The sequence below is a fragment of the Gossypium arboreum genome, chromosome 6 (genome assembly GCF_025698485.1).
Source record: "Gossypium arboreum isolate Shixiya-1 chromosome 6, ASM2569848v2, whole genome shotgun sequence".
NCBI classification, from domain to species: domain Eukaryota; kingdom Viridiplantae; phylum Streptophyta; class Magnoliopsida; order Malvales; family Malvaceae; genus Gossypium; species Gossypium arboreum.
This window is the reverse complement of record NC_069075.1, coordinates 28,614,025-28,633,346: the sequence shown is the minus strand read 5'-3', so window position 1 is coordinate 28,633,346 and position 19,322 is coordinate 28,614,025. Positions and strand designations below refer to the sequence as shown.

The 19,322-nt window shown below is 36.5% G+C and overlaps 2 protein-coding genes across 2 annotated transcripts; one reads left to right on the top strand and one right to left on the bottom strand.

Annotated features, from left to right (window-relative positions):
- Positions 1-596: 596 nt before the first annotated feature.
- On the bottom strand, positions 597-3,957 carry LOC108486434 (ketol-acid reductoisomerase, chloroplastic-like). Its single transcript, XM_017790488.2, has 10 exons — positions 3,525-3,957; positions 3,315-3,407; positions 3,027-3,092; positions 2,807-2,947; positions 2,307-2,534; positions 2,086-2,203; positions 1,842-1,981; positions 1,582-1,749; positions 1,295-1,450; positions 597-1,162 (listed from the first exon to the last, which is right to left on the bottom strand). The coding sequence occupies exons 1-10, from the start codon at positions 3,810-3,812 to the stop codon at positions 797-799; spliced, it is 1,764 nt and encodes a 587-aa protein (XP_017645977.1). The 5' UTR covers positions 3,813-3,957; the 3' UTR covers positions 597-796.
- A 3,980-nt stretch (positions 3,958-7,937) lies between these two features.
- LOC108485175 (uncharacterized) lies at positions 7,938-11,777 on the top strand. The gene is made up of 2 exons (XM_017789019.1): positions 7,938-8,200; positions 11,390-11,777. The coding sequence occupies exons 1-2, from the start codon at positions 7,938-7,940 to the stop codon at positions 11,775-11,777; spliced, it is 651 nt and encodes a 216-aa protein (XP_017644508.1).
- The last annotated feature ends 7,545 nt before the right edge of the window (positions 11,778-19,322 follow it).

Genomic DNA, 19,322 nt, shown 5'->3' with positions numbered 1-19,322 from the left:
TCATCATTTGTTTGCTAAGCTTAGCAAGTGTTAGTTTGCTTCCTCCAAGATTGAATACCTAGGCTATGTCATCTCTCATGGTACTGTATCTATGAACTAATCAAAGGTAGAGAATGTCCTTGCTTGGCCAACTCATTTGATCCTTGAGGACAAGGATTTGTTTGACCCCGGAAGTAATTGTCATGGATTGTATATAATTCTGTTATTAACGTTGGATATATGCTGCGTTTTATGTTTTAAGCTTTAGTCAAACCGGTGGATTTAACAAGTTTTATATACGCTGCTTTTGAAGGTTAGTAATCTGCTGCGTTTTATTATCGACGGCTACGATTCTCTGAACCTAAAAACATTGTATGCAGTAGGGAATCGTTTAGGCCTGTTATGGAATGAAATTTTTGCTATTCTTCTCTTCTTTTCCTACTCTCTCAATCTGTCAAGGTCGCCACCGTATCAAACAAGCATGATTTTCTTTTATTCAGTGTATCGCTAAACCTATGCACAAAGGTTGCCGATACCGCATTTTGGCATTAAGTTTTACTGAGCCACCAAATTCATAAAATTAATCAAATACTGAACAGGCTAGGCCAAGCATACCATTTGCAGATAAGCAACTCATGAATCTTTAAGAAGTTCGCCTTACATAAACTAACAGTCATAGAAACTTATCCTCCTCTTAAACCAAACACAAACTAAGACAGCCATAAAAACTTATCCTCCTCTTCACTTGTAGCAAAACTAAATTAAGATTTTACTGCAAAACAGCCTCGTCCATGAGAAAATATTCACTCTTCCACTCTTAACTATATTGGCGCAATTCAGGACGAACAAAATCTGCATCTGGGGGCACTGATATATCAACAGTAGGTCTTAACTTTGCACAGACTTCGATAGATTCATGAACAGGATCAGATAAGAAGTTGCTTATCAGGTCCTGGTTGATGGGAGCACCTGAATCCACTGCTACGAATGCTTGTTGAGTAAGGTTGTAATCAAAACGTGGAGCCCATTTTCTTGATCCCAATCGTGCGGTTGTGGAACAGTTATCAACCATGAAAGAAACTCCTCGAGCATGCATGAAGGGGTTCAAGGAATCAACAGCTTCAATCAAACTCTCATTGATGATTTCTGAGTACGAGTGGCCCTTCTTTCTCAAGACCTCGATCTGATTTTAAACGTTACAAACGATATGAAGAGTAGGAAAACAAAGCAAAATTCTTCAAGTGATTTAATTTGCCACAGAGCCCAGTAGTACATTTAATTATCATTGTCCAAAATTTAAAATGAATTTGATTACCTGTGCCATCATTAGCGCCACAAAAACCCCAGAAGTGAAAGGGCACAGTGGACCTAAATCATCTTTCGCTCTAGTTGCTCGGACACGCTCACCAACTTTCCACATCCGTGTCTGATCAATTTTACCCATAGGGAAGGCAGGTAGGCCCTCCTTTTCCTGTAAACAATTCTTAGTCAGCCATCAAGCAAGATTTTTCTTAACTGAGAACCAACTTTAAGCAATGAAAGTTTCATGGAATAAGGATGTATAACAAGCAAACTGACAAAAACACAGTGTCATAAACATACATAAAACCGACGGCCAGCCAAAACAACACTGCAAATCTCGCTTCCACTTGCAACATCTTCGTAACACTCATATAGGATTTCCATGCAAGGATAATATGAGGCACTGTAAGCGACCTCAAATCGCTTTTTGCCTTCCTCGGACAATGAGTTGTATACAGCTAGCATACCCTATGGAAACAAACACAGAAATTGGCCACAACAGGGATCTGTAAGTAAGAATTCCAAAGAGAGGAGAGAGCATAGCAAGCAACATGGATCACCTTTGTTGAAATGGTCTTTGACACAATTCCTGTTATGCACTCAACGGTGTTTTTGTAAGCCAATTCTTCACTCATTCCATCCTCCACATACCTTCTAAACAAGCATTCAACAACCCCATGAACAGCACCTAGCAAGATGCCTGCAGAAAGAAGAAACAACAACACGCTTTAGGCATTAATTTTTTTTAAACAAAAGATGAAAAATAAGCACGGTTGACAAAATAACACAAACAACTCAGCTCACCTCTCTCCCCAAAAATGTCACTTTTGTATTCCTGCTCTAATGTGGTGGCGAATGTAAAAGGAGAACCAAGGGCAACCGACCATCCCAAGGCCACATCTGTAGCTCTACCATCAACATCCTGCTCCAAATTAGACATTGTCATTTAAGCATGCTTTTTTGAAAAGGTTTAGTTTTGACATTCATTTAGACTAAGTTGAATATATGATCAAGAGATAATCAACCTGATGGACAGCAAAACTAGCATTAATTCCAGCGCCATTTATCTCTTTTCCCTGAACATAAAGTCTCCTCACAGAAGGTCCCATTCCCTTCGGGCAGACAGCAATTACACTGATGTTCTTAGGAAAATCAAGCCCCAACGATTGTAAATGGCCAAGAAGAAATCCATGGGAAAGCCCAAGGATGCTATTTGGCTTCATGTGGGAGAAGACCTTTTCATAATTATCCGCCTAGATAACATAATTCAGAAAATAAAGCTTCATAAGAACAAACCAAAAAGTGCAGAGAGCCTATGAATCATAGTGCATGTAAGTCTTAAGCATTTACAAGTTGTCACAAATCAGTCTAACAGACTTGGAAAAATTTTTCATGTGAGTCATATATTGGCATCAGAAAGATGTCTGCTATGGGCATGCAGCTTATACAATCAGCCAATGCTAACCATAACCAATAGCCAATATTTAAAACGCAGAAATAGAAAACATGAGAGCAGCTTAGCAACCTGTGCAGAATCAGAGATCAACAATAACACGAGATCACTTCCAGCAACAGTTTCCCATATGTCCCCCAGAGTTCCGTTCTCTTCAGTAAATCCTGCAGCACGGGCTTCAGCAAAGGAGCGAGAGCCTTTCCTCAACCCAATCTGTAATCATCATCAAGTAACAGTACATTTAGTCAAATCAATGAATGCAAAATAAAATGCAGTGAGAATTCGAGCTTGCCTTCACAACAATATCAGATTTTGCCTCTACAAGAGAATCCCTCAGATTCTGTGCTTGAGCTGGCCCCTAAAACCATATTTTAAACCACGTTTTAGTTAAGGGAATGTAATATTCGGATATACGATTAATGAACATTTGCAAAATAAAAACCTGAAAGACTTTCGTGGTCAATGAAAACTGAAAAGCATGCTTTTGATCTTCATAATTATGAAATGGTGGGGAAAAAGGTTTCCCTTTTGCTTTTATTTACAGGGAAAAAGAAAAGGAGAAATGTTGTAAATTAATAACCTGAGAACCCCAACCAATAACACCAATCTGTTTGATTCCCTTAAAAGCATCATCCAATAAAGGGAACAAATGCCGTCCTCCTCTCACAATGTACTGCCAAATACCCAAATCCATCAATATATATGAAAATAATCAGCAAACGGAACTGAAAAGCAAATGCAAAAGAAGAAGAAAAAGAAATGAAATGACTTAATTAGGGGGTCAGTTAACCTCTTCGTGACCAGCAAGAGAGATCTTTTCTTTCTGGAAAACGGAGGTATGGAAGTCAAGCGATGTCGTCTCAGACACTGGCGAAGGGACTGTCCCCATCTTGGCGACGATGGCATTGGTCCTTGTAGAGACATGATGAGCTATCAGTGATTTTGGAATCGGCGAATACCGTGAGGACGATGATGATGTAAAGCGTGTTTTGAGGACGGTTGATTTGGTCGATGAAGATATCGACGGTGTAGAAAGGAGTGCGGCTTTAAAGGAAGTGGTTGTAGTGGTGGCGGCCATTGCTGAAAGACGAAAGCTGGTGTGAGAGACGGTTTCGAACTGGACTTAGGTTTATGTGCTGAGCACCAACTTTGGCTTTTTTTATAAGGGGGTGAAATGGTTGGTGAGGTTTTTGTTTTTTTCGAAGAGCATAATATGGGTTGGTGTTTTTTTTCTTTTTCATTTTAATTTAAATGGAAAATTGTTTCTGCACTGTTTGTTAAAAATATGACAAAGTATTTTATATGATAAAAATATTAAAATAGAAAAAATATTTGATACAATATTTTTAAACTCGATAAATAAATGAAAAATATAAGTTTTTATAAGGTATAATAAAATATTAAATAAATAAAATGAGATATATTACAATTTTTTATTTTATTTACGTTATTATAAAAAGTACACAATTAATGTACTAAATGATTTAAATATATAAATAAATATGACATTGTTTACATCCTTAATTTATTTATGGAGTAAAAAACCGATAAGCGGTATATTAAATAATTATCTAATATATATTAACTTATTTATTTGAAAAATGGTTTTTAAGTTCACAAAAACAATATAATTATAGTACAATTAGAAATACATGTAGGAATAATTATAGAATAGAACCAAGCTAATATAAAGTTCAAACTTACAAAGAAGTAAATAATTTAGTGACTTATCAAACTAAAATTCACATATGACAGTTACACATGATACCAACTTTTACTAATAATACCAAGATATTATTACCTATATTAATTAATTATGATAATTATATATTAACTAATTATGGTGAATTTATATTATGAAAATTAATTACAATAAATATAATAACTAATTATAGTGAATTTACATTAATTATGATAAATGTATTAGCTATTAACTATTTGTGATATATATTAACTAATTATGGTAAATATATATTATGATACATATGTAAATTAATTATTGTGCATCTTCTCAATGACTTGTATAAATTATGGAGTAAACTACTAAATAGTCACTTTTGTTTCCTTCAGGTTATATTTTAGTCACTTATATTTGAAATGTTACGTTTTAGTTACTTGTGTTAACGTGTTATAACATTTTAGGCACTGAGCCATTAATTGTCATTAATAATGTAACGGTAAGCTGACATAGCATGTTAAATCATCATTTCAAACAAAAATTTTAAGTTAAATTATACAATTGGTCCCTATATTTTATTTTCGTTTTGAGCAATTTAATTTTCTTCTTTTACGTTAAAAGAGATGAAAAAGGGAGGGAAATAGAGGGAGAAGCATAAAAGAAAGGAAAATGAAGAAAAAAAGAGAAAGTTGAAAGAACATAAAAGAAAAAAAAATGCTCAAAACGAAAAAATATGGTGACTAATTGTATAATTTAACCTAAAATTTTTGTTTAAAATGATGATTTAGCGTGCCACATCAGCTTATCGTTACACTGTTAATGAAAATTTACGGCTTAGTGACTAATATGGTACAACACGTTAACGTAAGTGACTAAAACGTAACATTTCAAACATAAGTGACTAAAATGTAACCTAAGAAAAACAAAAGTAACTATTTTGGGAGTTTACCCTAATTTAATTATAGTAGTCGATTAATGAAAGCTGCCACTAGAGATCATAAGTTCTTTTAAATTTCTAATGTTTTTTTATTATTTTAATAAGTGGTATGATTTAATTTAAGTTTATTTTAAATATTAATTTTTCTTAATTTATATTATAATAATATAAACTATTAAAATTTAAATATTACAAAAATATAATATTACTAAAACATTACAAATTTTATAATAAATAACTATAAAATATTAAAATTGATAAATATAATTTAACATGTACATTACACGAAATAAAAAAATATATAGTATAAAAACTAAATTAGAATTTTGAAGTAAAGAAGGAAACAATTAACATTATATGGTAATTAAAGATCAATTAACATTATATGATAAAATATTGCAACAAAATAGTTTATATCTATTTTCTAGGGTTTTTTTAAGTTAATTTTTTTAGAGGGGAGTGATGAGTGGAACGCTTCCTACGGTGGATTTCGTGGCAGGTGCTAATAACTCGGGTTAGACTAGTGGTATTGGAAGGGCCACAAAGAAAGTTCGCAATAGACCGGAAGTATAGTTAGATTTTAATGACCCGGCTGTGGATAATAACAGCCAGAGGATTTAGTCAGAGATTCCGAAGGCGTCGTACAAATCAACCATCTTAGGGGTTTCCTTAGAGAAGAATAATGGTGGCTTTCTAGAAGAGGAGTTTACACTTTTGGATGGCGGCGCTGTTACTTAAGTGATTAAAGTGTTCCGTCGATTACATTCTCTAACAGAGTGTAGAAGCTTATCCAACGATGAATGACCAATACAGTTCTTGTGAAATTACTGGGGGGAAGGATTGGTTTTAATGTTTTGTTAAATAAAATCAATTTACTGTGGGATCCTCAGTGTCTGATCCAACTCATGGATCTTGAGAATAATTTTTATCTAGTTCATTTTTAGGATGAATCTGATTATAATAAGGTATTAGTAGGAGGGTCGTGGGTAATTTTTGGCAGATACTTGACTATTCGGCCATGGTTACCGAAGTTTTCAACAAGTTAGAATGGTATTGAGTCGCAGGTTGTTTGGATTAGATTACCTGGTTTGCCTGAAATGGTATTGAGTCACAGGTTGTTTGGATTAGGTTACTTGGTTTGCGTGAAGGTTATTACTCAGATTGCCTCCTAAGGGTGATTGGTCAGACATTGGTCCGGTGGTGAAGCTAGATGTTCAAACGGATTGTGCTTGCAAGGGATGATTTGTACGGCTGGTAGTCTATGTTGATTTGAAGAAGTCGTGGTGTCAAAGGTATAAATTAATGGTCGTCTCTAATGTGTTGAATACGAAGTTTTACCAAATATATGTTTCCAATGTCGTATATACGGACATGTAGTGGACATTTTTCCTGAGATTACGACGGATTCATCGGTGGAGGAGTCAGGTTGTGCTTGATCGGTCATGGAGAAGTCGTGGATGGTGGTGGAGAGACGGAGAGAGCGTAGCAGGCTTTCAGTGAAGGAAGAAACGGCAGTTCCGGGGGACTTGTTAGGGGACTCGCTTTGTGGCGCTGGAGGTTAGTGAATGAAAGATTTCTGCAGGGTTTAATGGCGAGATTAATGGGAGTGATGAGGTAATGACTAAAGAGAAGTCTAACGGTGATGGGGATATAGGGTTAGGGTTTCCAGAAAAAGATGTTATTGAGGCGAAAGGGAAGCACGCCAAGCTAAAGGCTAAGGGGAAAAAAGTGGTAATGGGGAGTGGGCCAAAGTCGGCCTTGAAGGTTTTGAAGCCCAATAATGGAAGCTTGGGTATGCATTTAAATATTGGGCGGGGTGGTTTTGATGATGGATCGAGGTTGGGCCAGGTGGGTGCCATTGATAAAGGGAAAGCTATAGTGATAGAAAAAGTGAAAATTTTGGCTAATTTAAATAAGAAGAAACATACAGCGGTTCGAATTGTAGAGAAAGAAAAAATGGGAGTTAATACTGACAAAGAGAATGAGATTTTTATGTTTGGTAAAACGAGCTCTCCCATAGCACAACAATTGCGTGCTAACATTACTCACTATAAACAGTGAGGGGAACCGCCCGATGAAACTCTTAGGATCTAGGAGCAGCAATCAATTGATCTCCAATTAGCAATAGAGGGTTTGGCTTGTGATCTCGAAAGGAATCCAAACAAATATGTTATGGTCTCGGATCCTCAAGTTGTTGAGGAAGGTATGATTGTGGATGACACTGATGGTGTTGAGGTTATTGTCAGAATTTATTGTAGTCTTATTTCGGGTTTGGCTTGTAAATTTCCTTATTTTTTATGAACACTAAAATAATTTGTTGGAATTTCCAAAGAGCAGGACATCCTCGTTTTTACAATTTTGTTAAAGAATATAAGAAGGAGTTTTCGCCAAATTTATTTTGTTTACTTAAACCCAGAGTTAGTGGAGCTAGGGTCGATGATATTATTACAAAAATTGGATATCCAAATTCTCTTAGGGTGGAAGCGAATGGTTTTGTTGGGGGGATTTGGTTGTGTTGGAATGGGGATCTAATGGTGGATATTTTTAATATACATTCTCAAGTGGTTCACGTTAAAATCTGTAGTATGATGAGCTCGGATCATTTCTTTTGTTCTATTGTCTGTGGGAGTCCTCATGCTGCGAAGAGAAGGGAGTTGTGGCATTTTCTTAGCTCTCTGGCTATTTTGGTGGAAGGACCTTGGATGCTTGCCAATGATTTCAATTCTATTCTTGATGGAGATGAAAGAAAAGGTGGGGCTTCTATTTCACATGTAGGTTGCAAATGGTTTGGAGAGTTTTTGTTCGATAATGCTTTGCGAGATCTGGGTGCTAGTGGTGCCAAATTTACATGGTATAGAGAGGTTTGTCACAGAAACTTAACAGGGTTATCTGTAATTCGGAGTGGGATTCATTTTTTCCATAATGTTTAGTAAGGAACCTTCACAGACTGAAATCTGATCATAGACCGATATTAATTTCTCTTAAGCCGAGCGTTAGCAAAGGTTAACCTTTCAGTTGTCTTGCTAGTTGGATGTCTCATATGGATTTTGGCAATATTGTTAATAGTAGCTATAATAATGAGTTAGCAGTTGGTGATAATTTGGAAAGCTTCCAGGAATCTATTAAGGAATGGAACTTTAGCAGCCCGATGTTAGGGCTAGTCAGAATAGTGGTCTCGAGACCACAAATCTAAAATTAGAGAAATTATTTTATTATCAAAATAGAGTCATAGCATGGTTATTATAGTGCATGAAAAATTTGGTGGATTAATTTTAGCGTTTATGACCCAATTGTGAAAAATGACTAAATCGCATAAAGTGCAAAAGTCTTAAATTGATAGCTAAAGGTGTTAAATAGTTAGAGAACTAAAATTTGGGGTCTTTAAAAGGCAAATAGACCCTTGGAAGAAGGCGTATCCCGGCCATAGAGTCAATGAGGAGACAAAATTGCCAAAATTAGGTGAGTTGGTGACCAATTTTGACTAGATTAAAAATAAAATAAAGGGAAAAGATATCATATTTTTCCCATCTTCTTCTCCATCAAATTTTTAGCAAAAATTAAGGGTTTGAGAACTTAAAATTTTAAGCAGCTTGAAGCACTCACAAGTAAGTGTTTTCCATTCCCTTTGTTGATGATTTTTGTATTTTTTTATACCCTTGTAGCATGAGCTTTCAAATGAGGGGTTTATCTTGCAAAATGGTTGAAGGTCTAGGGTTTTTCCATGAGATCATTTAGGGTGTTTTCTGAAATTTTATGAAAGAATATGAGTCTTAGTTGTGTAATAGACAACTTTTGTGAAAGGTGTTACCATGAAAACACCTAAAGGGACTATTTTGCACAAGTTGTAAAATGAATGAAAAATGTGTGAAATAGAGAGAATTTGGGGTTGCTATAAGATTAAAAAGAGTTCAACCAGGCTTAATATGCAAAGAAATTCGATAAAAATTGATTTTCGAGCATAGAGGTAAAATGGTCATTATGCCAAAGTCTAGGGGCAAAATGGTCATTTTACCGAAGATGTGAATTTTTAATTGCTTAAATTTTTTAGTGATTAAATGAGTGCGTTTTGCTATTATAGATCAAGAAATACCGAATTCGAGCCTAGACCGGGGGAAAGCCAAGTAAATCGACTAAATTGACTAGTCGCCACATTTTGTAATTCGAGATAAGTTGTATGTAAATAATACAACTACATTGTTAATGTATGTATTGAATTGTATTGAGTTAATATAACATGAATTGTTTGGTTGTGAAATTGAGAATCTATAATGATAATTGAGATAGAGGAAATTCCGTTGTAACCTTAAGAAGTAAATCGAATATTCATGCTGTAACGTTTAGGTCATTTGTTTGTGAGCTAGTATAAGACATGTTTGGGACATGCATCGGCCACATTACGAGAGCTAGTGTAAGACCATGTCTGGGAAATGGTATCGGTATTGAGACAAGAGCTAGTGTAAGACATGTCTGGGATATGCATCAACTACGAGATAATAGTCAGTGTAATACCATGTCTGGGACATGGCATCGACTTGAGATATGAGCCAGTGTAAGACCATGTTTGGGACATGGCATTGGAACTTTACCCACGTTTGAGGCTTAATGAATATCTGGTAGTATTCCAAATAGTTCAACGGTGAACGTTATGTTCTTAAGCTAATGAGGAAAGTATAACCGTGTGGTGAATGGTACAAGTACCTAATTGGTACGTATGAGATATGAGATCAGTATATATAATTGGTGACTTGTATGGATGGTATTGAGTAAGTTACACTTATGCCTACTTTGGTGTTATGAGCATGTTGATTACGGATAAATTGTTGTTGTATACTTATTTATATACAACTTACTAAGCTTTATGCTTATTCCTTTTCCTTTTCATTTCCTTACAATGCTGCCTAACTAGCTTAAGGATTCCAGAAGTCAGAGATATCGATTACACTATCAACCGAAACATTCAGTATAGTTGGATTTATATTCTTGAATATGGCATGTATAGGACTTAGACTTTATTATTTTGTGTCTTTGAGAATTGGACAAATGTGTTGGCTTGGGTTGGAAACCCTTTAATTTGTATTAAGCTTTGAATAATAATTAATATTCATTTTGAATTTATAAAAGATGCGTTACCATGGTTAAATGAATGTCTATTGTGGTTGAATTGGTTATATGAATTATGCTTGTGTTGGTATTGGTTGGTATGTGTATGAAACTAGGTATATAAGGGAGGCAATAAGGCTTGGTAAATAGCCTTATATTGTCCATACGGGTAGGCACATGGGCGTGTGTCTAGGCTGCATGTGACACACGGCCTGCTCCATGGGTGTGTGGTCCAGCTGTGTGTCCCTTGTACGTAAAAATTTCAAGTCAGAATGTATGGTAATAAACACACGGGTAGAGACATGGCCCTGTGTCTTAGTCGTATGGAGGGCACGGCCTAGCGCATGGGTGTGTGCCTTGACCGTGTGACATCATGAGTATGCTGACGTCAGAAACAGAATGCCCATATTTTTGCGCACGGGCTAGAACACGGACGTGTCATGGCCATGTGAAGGATACGGGTGTGTCGTGGCAGTGTGAGGGACACGGGCGTGTCGTAGCCGTGTGAAGGACACGGGCCAATGACATGGGCATGTGTCTGGCCGTGTGAAAACCCCTGTAGGTGTGAATTAGAAATTAATTCTACATGGGTGTAGGATACGGGCGTATCCCAGAGGGCTTAGGCCGTGTGAGTCATACGGGCCATCAGTACGACTATGTCAAAATGGTCATACGGGCGTGTTACCCTTCCACACGAGAACACGCCCGTGTGTCCCTATGTTAAGTGACATTTCTCTATAGTTGGCAAAAGGTCCCGAAATGGTCCTGAATGATTTACGATGTGTGCTTTAGGCCTCGTAAGCCCATATTCAGGATATGTTGATAAGTTTTAAAATTGAACAGAGTTTCGGTAACTCAGAATGAATGAAAGCTTGAGTTTAAAGTTGGGTAACGCCTTGTATTCCATCATAGTATGAGATTTGGGTATAGGGTGTTACAGGAGCAAACAGGTTTATATGAATATCTTTGTACGCAAAAGAAAGTTGATTTCTGAGCTGGAAAAGGTTCAAAAAGTCCTTGAGGTTCGCTCCTATCAATCACTTCATAGATGGAAGTACGAACTGCGACAGGAAATTGAGGAAGTTTTAGCTCATGGGAAGTTGTTATGGTTTCAAAAATCCAGAGCAGAATGGTTAAAAGATGGGGATAGGAATACATCCTATTTTCATAGTCGTACATTGGCAAGATGGAAGCAGAATAAAGTTGAGAGTCTTCTGGTGGCTAATAAATGGTGTTTTGAGGAGGATGTGTTGAAACAGCATGTGGTGCAATTCTTGAAGGAACTTTATACCATGGACTATGTGACTAGTAGTGTTTTCCCTTGTTGAGGTAAATTTCATATGTTTTCCTGTGATATGACAAGGGCTCTTATTTCAGTGGTTTCGGATGAGGAAATACTTAGAATAGTGTTTAAAGGCCCCTAATGTGGATGGGTTTTAGGCTAGTTTCTTTCAGACTCAATGGGAGATTATGAGATCGTCAGTGTGTTCTTTTGTGAGACACAGTTTGGGTAGGCTGCGATTGGATCTGAAATTGAATAGAACGTTACTAGTTTTTATCATGAAGACACTGAATCCGGAGAGAATTAATCAATTTTGGCATATAATCTTGTGTTCAGTGTTGTATAAGATTCTTATAAAGATGATTGTTAACAGGCTGTTACCTTTAATGGTGAAATTGATAAGTCAGAACCAATTAAGCTTTATTTTAGATAGAGATGTTGTTGATAATATTATAGTGGCGCAAGAAGTGGTGCACTCTTTGAGGAACTTTCGAAGAAACAAATATGGTATGATCATGAAGATAGACCTTGAAAAGGCTTATGATAGAATCGGCTGGGATTTCCTACGAGATACTTTGTTAATGGCAGGAATTCTTGAGCAATTAATTAATGTCATATTGCATTGTGTTTCTTCTACTTCACTCTAGGTATTATGGAATAGGACTCTTACTGATGTTTTCCACCCGTCACATGGTATAAGGTAGGGTAACCCTTTATCGCTCTATCTTTTTGTCCTTCGCATGAAAAGGCATGAGCACCTTATTGATGAGGCGACCATGAATTGTAGTTGGAAACCTTTGTTCCTCTTAAGAAGAGGGCCCGCTTTGTCTTATATTTTTTTTTCTGATAACCTTATGTTGTTCTGTGAAGCTAGTAGGGATCAAGTTGTTGTGGTGAGTAATATATCAGAAAATTTCTATTACTTTTCTAGGCAGAAGGTTAACAAGTCCAAGTCATAGGTGTTTTTCTCCCCTAATACTCCTAGTTCAGTTATTGAGGTGATTTGCAAGAGTGTGGGATTCAGCTGAGTGGGTGGCCTTGGATGTTACCTTAATATGCCATTGTTTTATAATAGAGTTACTGAACTTTCGAATTTATTGTAAGCAAGGCTAGGCAAAAACTACCTGGATGGGATGCGAGAAAACTTTCGCTAGCAGGACGAATAACTTTGGTTCGATCAGTTCTTCTTTCTATTCTTAACTACTTTATGTTTACTATTTGGGTGCCTCTCTCTGTATGCAATGAAATGGAGAGACTTGCTCGTAATTTCATATAGGGAACAACTAATAATACAAGGAAAATTATGCTTATTTCTTGGGAAGATTGTTGTCAACCTTTGGATAGTGGTGGATTAGGTTTGCAGAAGTTATGTGATTAGAACAAGATTTTTTTAATAAATTTTGGTTACCGTCTGCTTGCGAATACCAAGTCTTTATAGGTTTAGGTGTTAAGGAAGAAATATAATATACAAGGGGCACTTCCAACCTCTATCTCTCAAAGCAATTGTTCATTCATATGGAAGTCATTAACACGGGTTTGGCCAAAAGTTATGAGTAATGGTTTTTTGTCAATTGGCAATGGCCGTATGATGAATTTTTGAAATGATGTATGGGTTAGGCAGATAGGTCCCTTACGAGATATTATTGGAGGATCAGATCAACCTGATAATACATTGTGCGTTTGTGACTTAGTGACTGAAAATGGTCTTTGGGATTGGGATTGTCTTACTAATCTCGTTCCACGTCCTATTATTCAACAAATCACAGTGATCATACCCCTATTTGATGTTGTAGGACAAGATTGCTTGGCTTGGAAATGGATGGGAAATGATGGTTTCTCATCATCTGCGACTTATAAGAATCTCTTTAGTCGAGTTTCTGATGTTGTTGTTATATGGAAGATGATTTGGAGAGTTTCGGTGCCTCAAAGGGTACGTGTTTTCTTATGGCTTTTATGGCATGATAGATTGTTGACAAATAATGAGAGGAGACGTAGGCATATGACAGATGATGGTATTTGTCCTTTATGTATTGATAGTTTGGATACAAGGATTCATGCTTTTCGGGATTGCGCTTTTGCTAAGACTGTATGGCGAATAGTGGTTCCCTGACAAGCCCATAATATATATATTTTTTTTTAATGAAGGAAGTGTTAGTTTGGAACTTACAAGATAAGGGTAATCTTTACTATGAAGAAATGGAGTGGCAAACAGTGTTTGTAATCTTGTGTTGGCTACTTTAGAATAATAGAAATGAGTGTGTGTTCTCTAATAGTCATAGAAATATCAGGGCTATTGTGGATATCAGCTATATGTAGGCTATGAGTTATCGGGATTTAGATGTGCAGAGGAAATCTTTGGGGACTATGGGGAGTCTTTCGAGTTGGACTCCTCCTGCAATGGGTTGGATAAAACTCAATTCAGACGGGGTTGTGTCGAATTTGGAACAAAGGGTTTTTATTGGGGGTTTTCTTAGAAATTCAAATGCAAATTAGTTATGGGGCTGTGCGATGAGTTTCGGTAACGAGTCAGTCTTTAAAGTAGAAATAAGAGCGATGTTGGAAGAATTATTCTTAGCTTGGAATAAAGGGTTTCAGAAAGTTGAAGTTGAGTGTGATAATACTTTGTTGGTTGAATTACTTTTTTCTGGTGGAGAAGCTAGTAGTAGTTAAGTAGAACTGTGATTGTTACATCAAACTTTGCATCAGAAATGAGAGATTCGTATCTAACATATCTTGAGAACTCTTAATGGTGTTGCTGATCACATGACTAAATATGCTGATACATGTAGTTCTTTGATACATTTATTTATATCCCCACATGCTTCGGTCATGAACTTGTTGGGAAGAGATCGCAACATATCTATTTCCTCTTGATTATGGTTTTATCTAATGAATTCTCTTAATGTCGTCCTTTTCTACCAAAAAAATTCACATTATATGATTATAAAAAAACAATTACGAGGTAATGAAAAAAACAACTACCATATGAATAGATAACCCTAAAAATTTTTAAAAAAGCTGCTCTATTGGTCTGTTAACTTTCTTTCTCTAGCATATGTCATCAATGGTGACTGATGATGTTGGTGGTGCTCCTTCGAATGGGGATCACACTACCAAAAAAGCCAAAGTCAAAAGGATAGATGTGGATATGAATAGTGATGTGATTATCTACTCGAATGGCAAAATATCTATTGACCCCCCACCAACACTAGTGGTGTCTTGGAAAGGCAAAATGGTGGGAAATGGTTCTTCTGGTCATAGATGAGATGAAGATATAGAGCTTTTAGATAGGTGATATCTTGAAATCTATCGTTAATAGGTTACCTGCAATCACCTTCTCTGAAAGAATCCAATTTTTTTTGGTAAGAGAGATGGTGAACACCGTGGTGGTTAAATTACTGGGTTCAACTTCTTGGTTTGCTAGGACTTATTTACAAACAGAAATTTTTGGAAGAAATCGACAGGTTGATTTTCAAAGTTGTCAAGCTTGATTTTCAAACTGATAGTGGTGTGAAAGGGAAATTTGCTAGATTGGTCGTGTTTCTTGACATGGGAAAACCTCTCATTTCTAAAATCTTTGTGGATGGTAAGTTACAAAAAGTTGAATTTGAATCGTTACCAACCATTTGTTTTTCATGTGGCAGATTCAGGCATGTGAAAGAGGGATGGCCGACTATTGGTTTCAAATCCGTAAATGGGGTGACAGTTTCTTCACCGTTGGTGAGCTTATCAGAAAAGGAGATGTCAGAAGAGACACCAGAATCCTTTGGTCCTTGGATGCTAATTGAGAAAAAATCAAGGCAAAATTTGAGGGTAAATCAAAGTCAAACCACATCTAAACTGGTGTTAAATGGGGAAGATTAACGATTTGTGGGCTTGAATTTGGTTAGTGACAAATTGCATGGAACAAAATTTGTAGAGGCGACAATTTAAGAGATTACCTTTCATAAAGGAGAATTGTTTAAAGAAAAGGGAAGGGCTCATCAAAATTGGGGGCAGTTAAAATTTTGCTTGGGTCTATAATAGAACAAGGAAAGAAACGTGAGTTGGGTCCGGTTAATTTGGCTGGAAATAAGGCTGATCGTGGGTCCATTTTAGTTGACAACACTAGGGCTAGTTTGGGAGAATTGAGTCAACCTAATTTGAGGGGAAATGGTGAGCCTATTTTAAAAGAGGCTATGGGCTATACCCAGTTAAATAAGGTTGGTTTCGGTAGCCTACAAACTGGCTCTATAAGATTAAATACCCAAGCTGCTTGGGTTGAGGAAAACATGATAGGCTCTCCTTTGAATGTCGAAACAAACAGTGGGATGAAATTAATCTCAACTGGGCAACAAGAGGTCCCACCTACATAATTGGTCAATGTGCAAAATGGGACTGGAGCACACAATAATTAGGTTCGGCCTTTTACATCTATAAAATCCAATGTTTTTGACTCTATTACTTCCTATTCTGTTTTAGATTTCGTTTCAGGGGGTAAAGCATCCATGTCACCTGGAAATTTTGAAAGTATTAAATTAGTTTAAACCCAACATCTGAAGGACCCAAAGGAGTAGTGGTACAAATAACTGACAATGTTCTAGACCTCAGGAAACATTCTACGATAACATTCAAAAATAACTCACACTTAAATAAAAAAGGTTTTATGGTTAAAAAAATATAGACACCATGGGTGTTGGTTCTTCAGGCCTTAAGGATAAAAAAATGGATGTAGAGAAAGCAATAGGTGTAGTGGTCAGAAATCGTTTAATGCTTTACGGGGTTATAGGAGTCAGTTCAAATCTTCCAGGAATACTTGAGTACCCTTAGCAAAATTCATGGAGGCAGTGGCGGAACTTCTATCGATCCAAGTCTCTAATGAAGCGGCGGAGGTTGCACTGGAAGTACCATATTCGATTGTGGAAGGGTTAACTGTCTCACGACAGTAAGAATATGTTTTTTTTTTCCATTTTCTTATTTATTAATTTATGAATTTTAAGATTTTTTCTTGGAATTTCCAGGGTTGTGCCAACATTAAATTCCCTTGAGTTTTTCATGAATATAATATGGAATATAAGCCAAATATTATTGGTTTGCTTGAGCCAAGAGTGAATGGTACCAAAGCAGACACTATTATCACTAAATCAGGTTTCTAGTAATCACACCGTGTGGAGGCAGTTGGATATTCAGGAGGTATTTGGATAGGGTGGAAAGATTCAGTTCAAGTGGAGGTGGTTCATAGTTACCCTCAGTTTGTTCTGACTTGAGTTTGGCCTCCAGCGTCCTCAAAACTGGTTTTAATTTCTTTCATGTATGGGAGCCTTAATTGGTAGAAGCGTTAAGATCTTAGGAGGTATTTGGGTTCATCAATTTTGTCAAGTCATACTCCATGGGTTGCTATTAGTGATTACAATGCAATCCTCTCCCCTATTGAGAAAAAATGGCTTTTCTAACGGAAGGATATGTCCCCATTTTGGTGATTTTTTAGATATGGTGGAGCTTCACGATTCAGGCTTCGAGGGCCTCCGTTTACATGACACAGGGGTGGCTTTTTTGAGAGGTTAGATCGCGTGTTTACTAATGAAGCTTGGGTCCATAATTTTCTGACTTGTTCTTTTACTCACCTTCCAAAGATCAAGTCTAATCATAGACCCCTTCTCCTCTCCCTTTTCTTGGAGTTACCTTACCTAGAAGTCGTCCCTTTCGGTTTCTGGCTGGATGGGCCGAACATCCTGATTTTGGGAATTTTGTGGGTGATAATTGGAAGTTTAGCAAAAGTATGTCCGATATTTTAGCTAAGCTTACTGATAATTTAAAGGAGTGGAATAATTTAGTTTATAGTCAGATTACTAATCGTAAGAGATACCTGATTAAGAAATTGACCGTCATTTAGAGGAAAATAGATCTTTTTAGTTTGAACCGTCTAACTGAGGAAGAGTTGAGGATCAAAAAATTATTGAAGAATGTCATCATGAGAAACTTCTCTGGAAACAAAAAAAAAGATGCAACTGGTTAAAATTTAACGATCATAACACGAAGTTTTTTCACAACTGAACTCTCCAAAGAAGGAAAAATAATTGTATAACCGCTATTCGCAACTTTAGAGGAGATTGGATTTATGATCCAAAATCCATTGAGGCTGAGGCGAATGATTTCTTTCAAAAGTTGTATGGGGAGGATCTTGGGACTATGGGAAATCTACCCCCAAGTATTTTTCCTTAGCTTAATCCTACTGACATTTGATTTTTTGGGAAAATAGGTCACGTATGATGAGATTAAGGATGCGCTATTTGACATAGCGCCCCTTAAAGCACTAGAGAGCAATGATTTTCATGCCCTTTTCTTCCAAAAGCAGTAGGATACAATTGGGGGAGTTGTTTGTGATTGGGTTAAAAAGGTATTTAATTGAGGTATTATTGATCACGATTTAAATAATACCATGATTGTACTTATACCCATGGTGTTAAATCCGGAGAGCTTTTCCCAGTTTCGTCCAATTAATGTTTGCTCCTTGTTGTACAAGCTGGTCATGAAGGTAAATTGCCAACAGGTTTAAATATATTTTTCCTAAAATTATTGCACAGGAACAAGCTGAGTTCATTGTAGGTAGGAACATCATTGATAACGTTATTATTTCATAAGAGGTAATTCATTCTATGAGAAGCCAAAACAAAAGAAAGTGGATGACGATCAAAACAGACTTGGAAAAATCCTATGATAGACTGAGATAGGATTTCATCAGCACTTCTCTTAAGGTGGTAGGTATCCCAGATTATCTCTGAAATGTTATTATGTCATCTATTTCTAATTCTACCATGCAAGTTATGTGGAATGGAGTTTCATTTTCGAAGTTTAGACCTGTAAGGGGAATTCGTTAGGGGTGCTCGCTTTCTCCTTACCTATTTGTACTGTGTATGGAGTGGTTTGGCAATTCTTTTCAATTGGCGATTTTTGTTGGCAAGTGGACTCTTATACACCTTTCTCGATTCGTATTGGCTCTCTAACACTTGTTATTTGCTGATGATTTAGTTCTCTTCAGCAAAGCGGACTTGAAGCATGGTAGGGTACTCAATAAAATTTAGGAAAAAAATTGTAAGTTTTCTGGCCATAAAATCAATGCTAAGAAGACTAACATTTTCTTCACTACATGAGTGAATGAGTCTATAGGAAGACTAACATTTTCTTCTCTAAACAAGCGGATGAGTCTATTGCTGACTTCATGAGTAATCTATTTTAATTTTAAAAAGTGCAAGATATTAGACACTATTTAGGAGTCCTCCTATTCCATCAGAGGGTTATGAAGAGCACTATATATTTTGTGATGGAAAAGGTACATAGGAAGTTACAGAGTTAGGATACCAAGCAACTTTTTTAAGCAAGTCGAGTTACTCTAGCATAGTTGGGTCTTCTTTCCATTCCTAGCTACTTCATGCAATCTATGATGATACATAAGAAAATCTATGATGAGATTGAAAGCTCGGTGAAATGTTTTATTTGGGGCTATTCAGACAGTAAAAAAAAGATGTCTCTCGTGGGATGGGATTCTATCTGTCAACCTAAATGGTGTGGTGGACTTGGGATGAGGAAGCTTTGTGATCAGGATATCTTATTT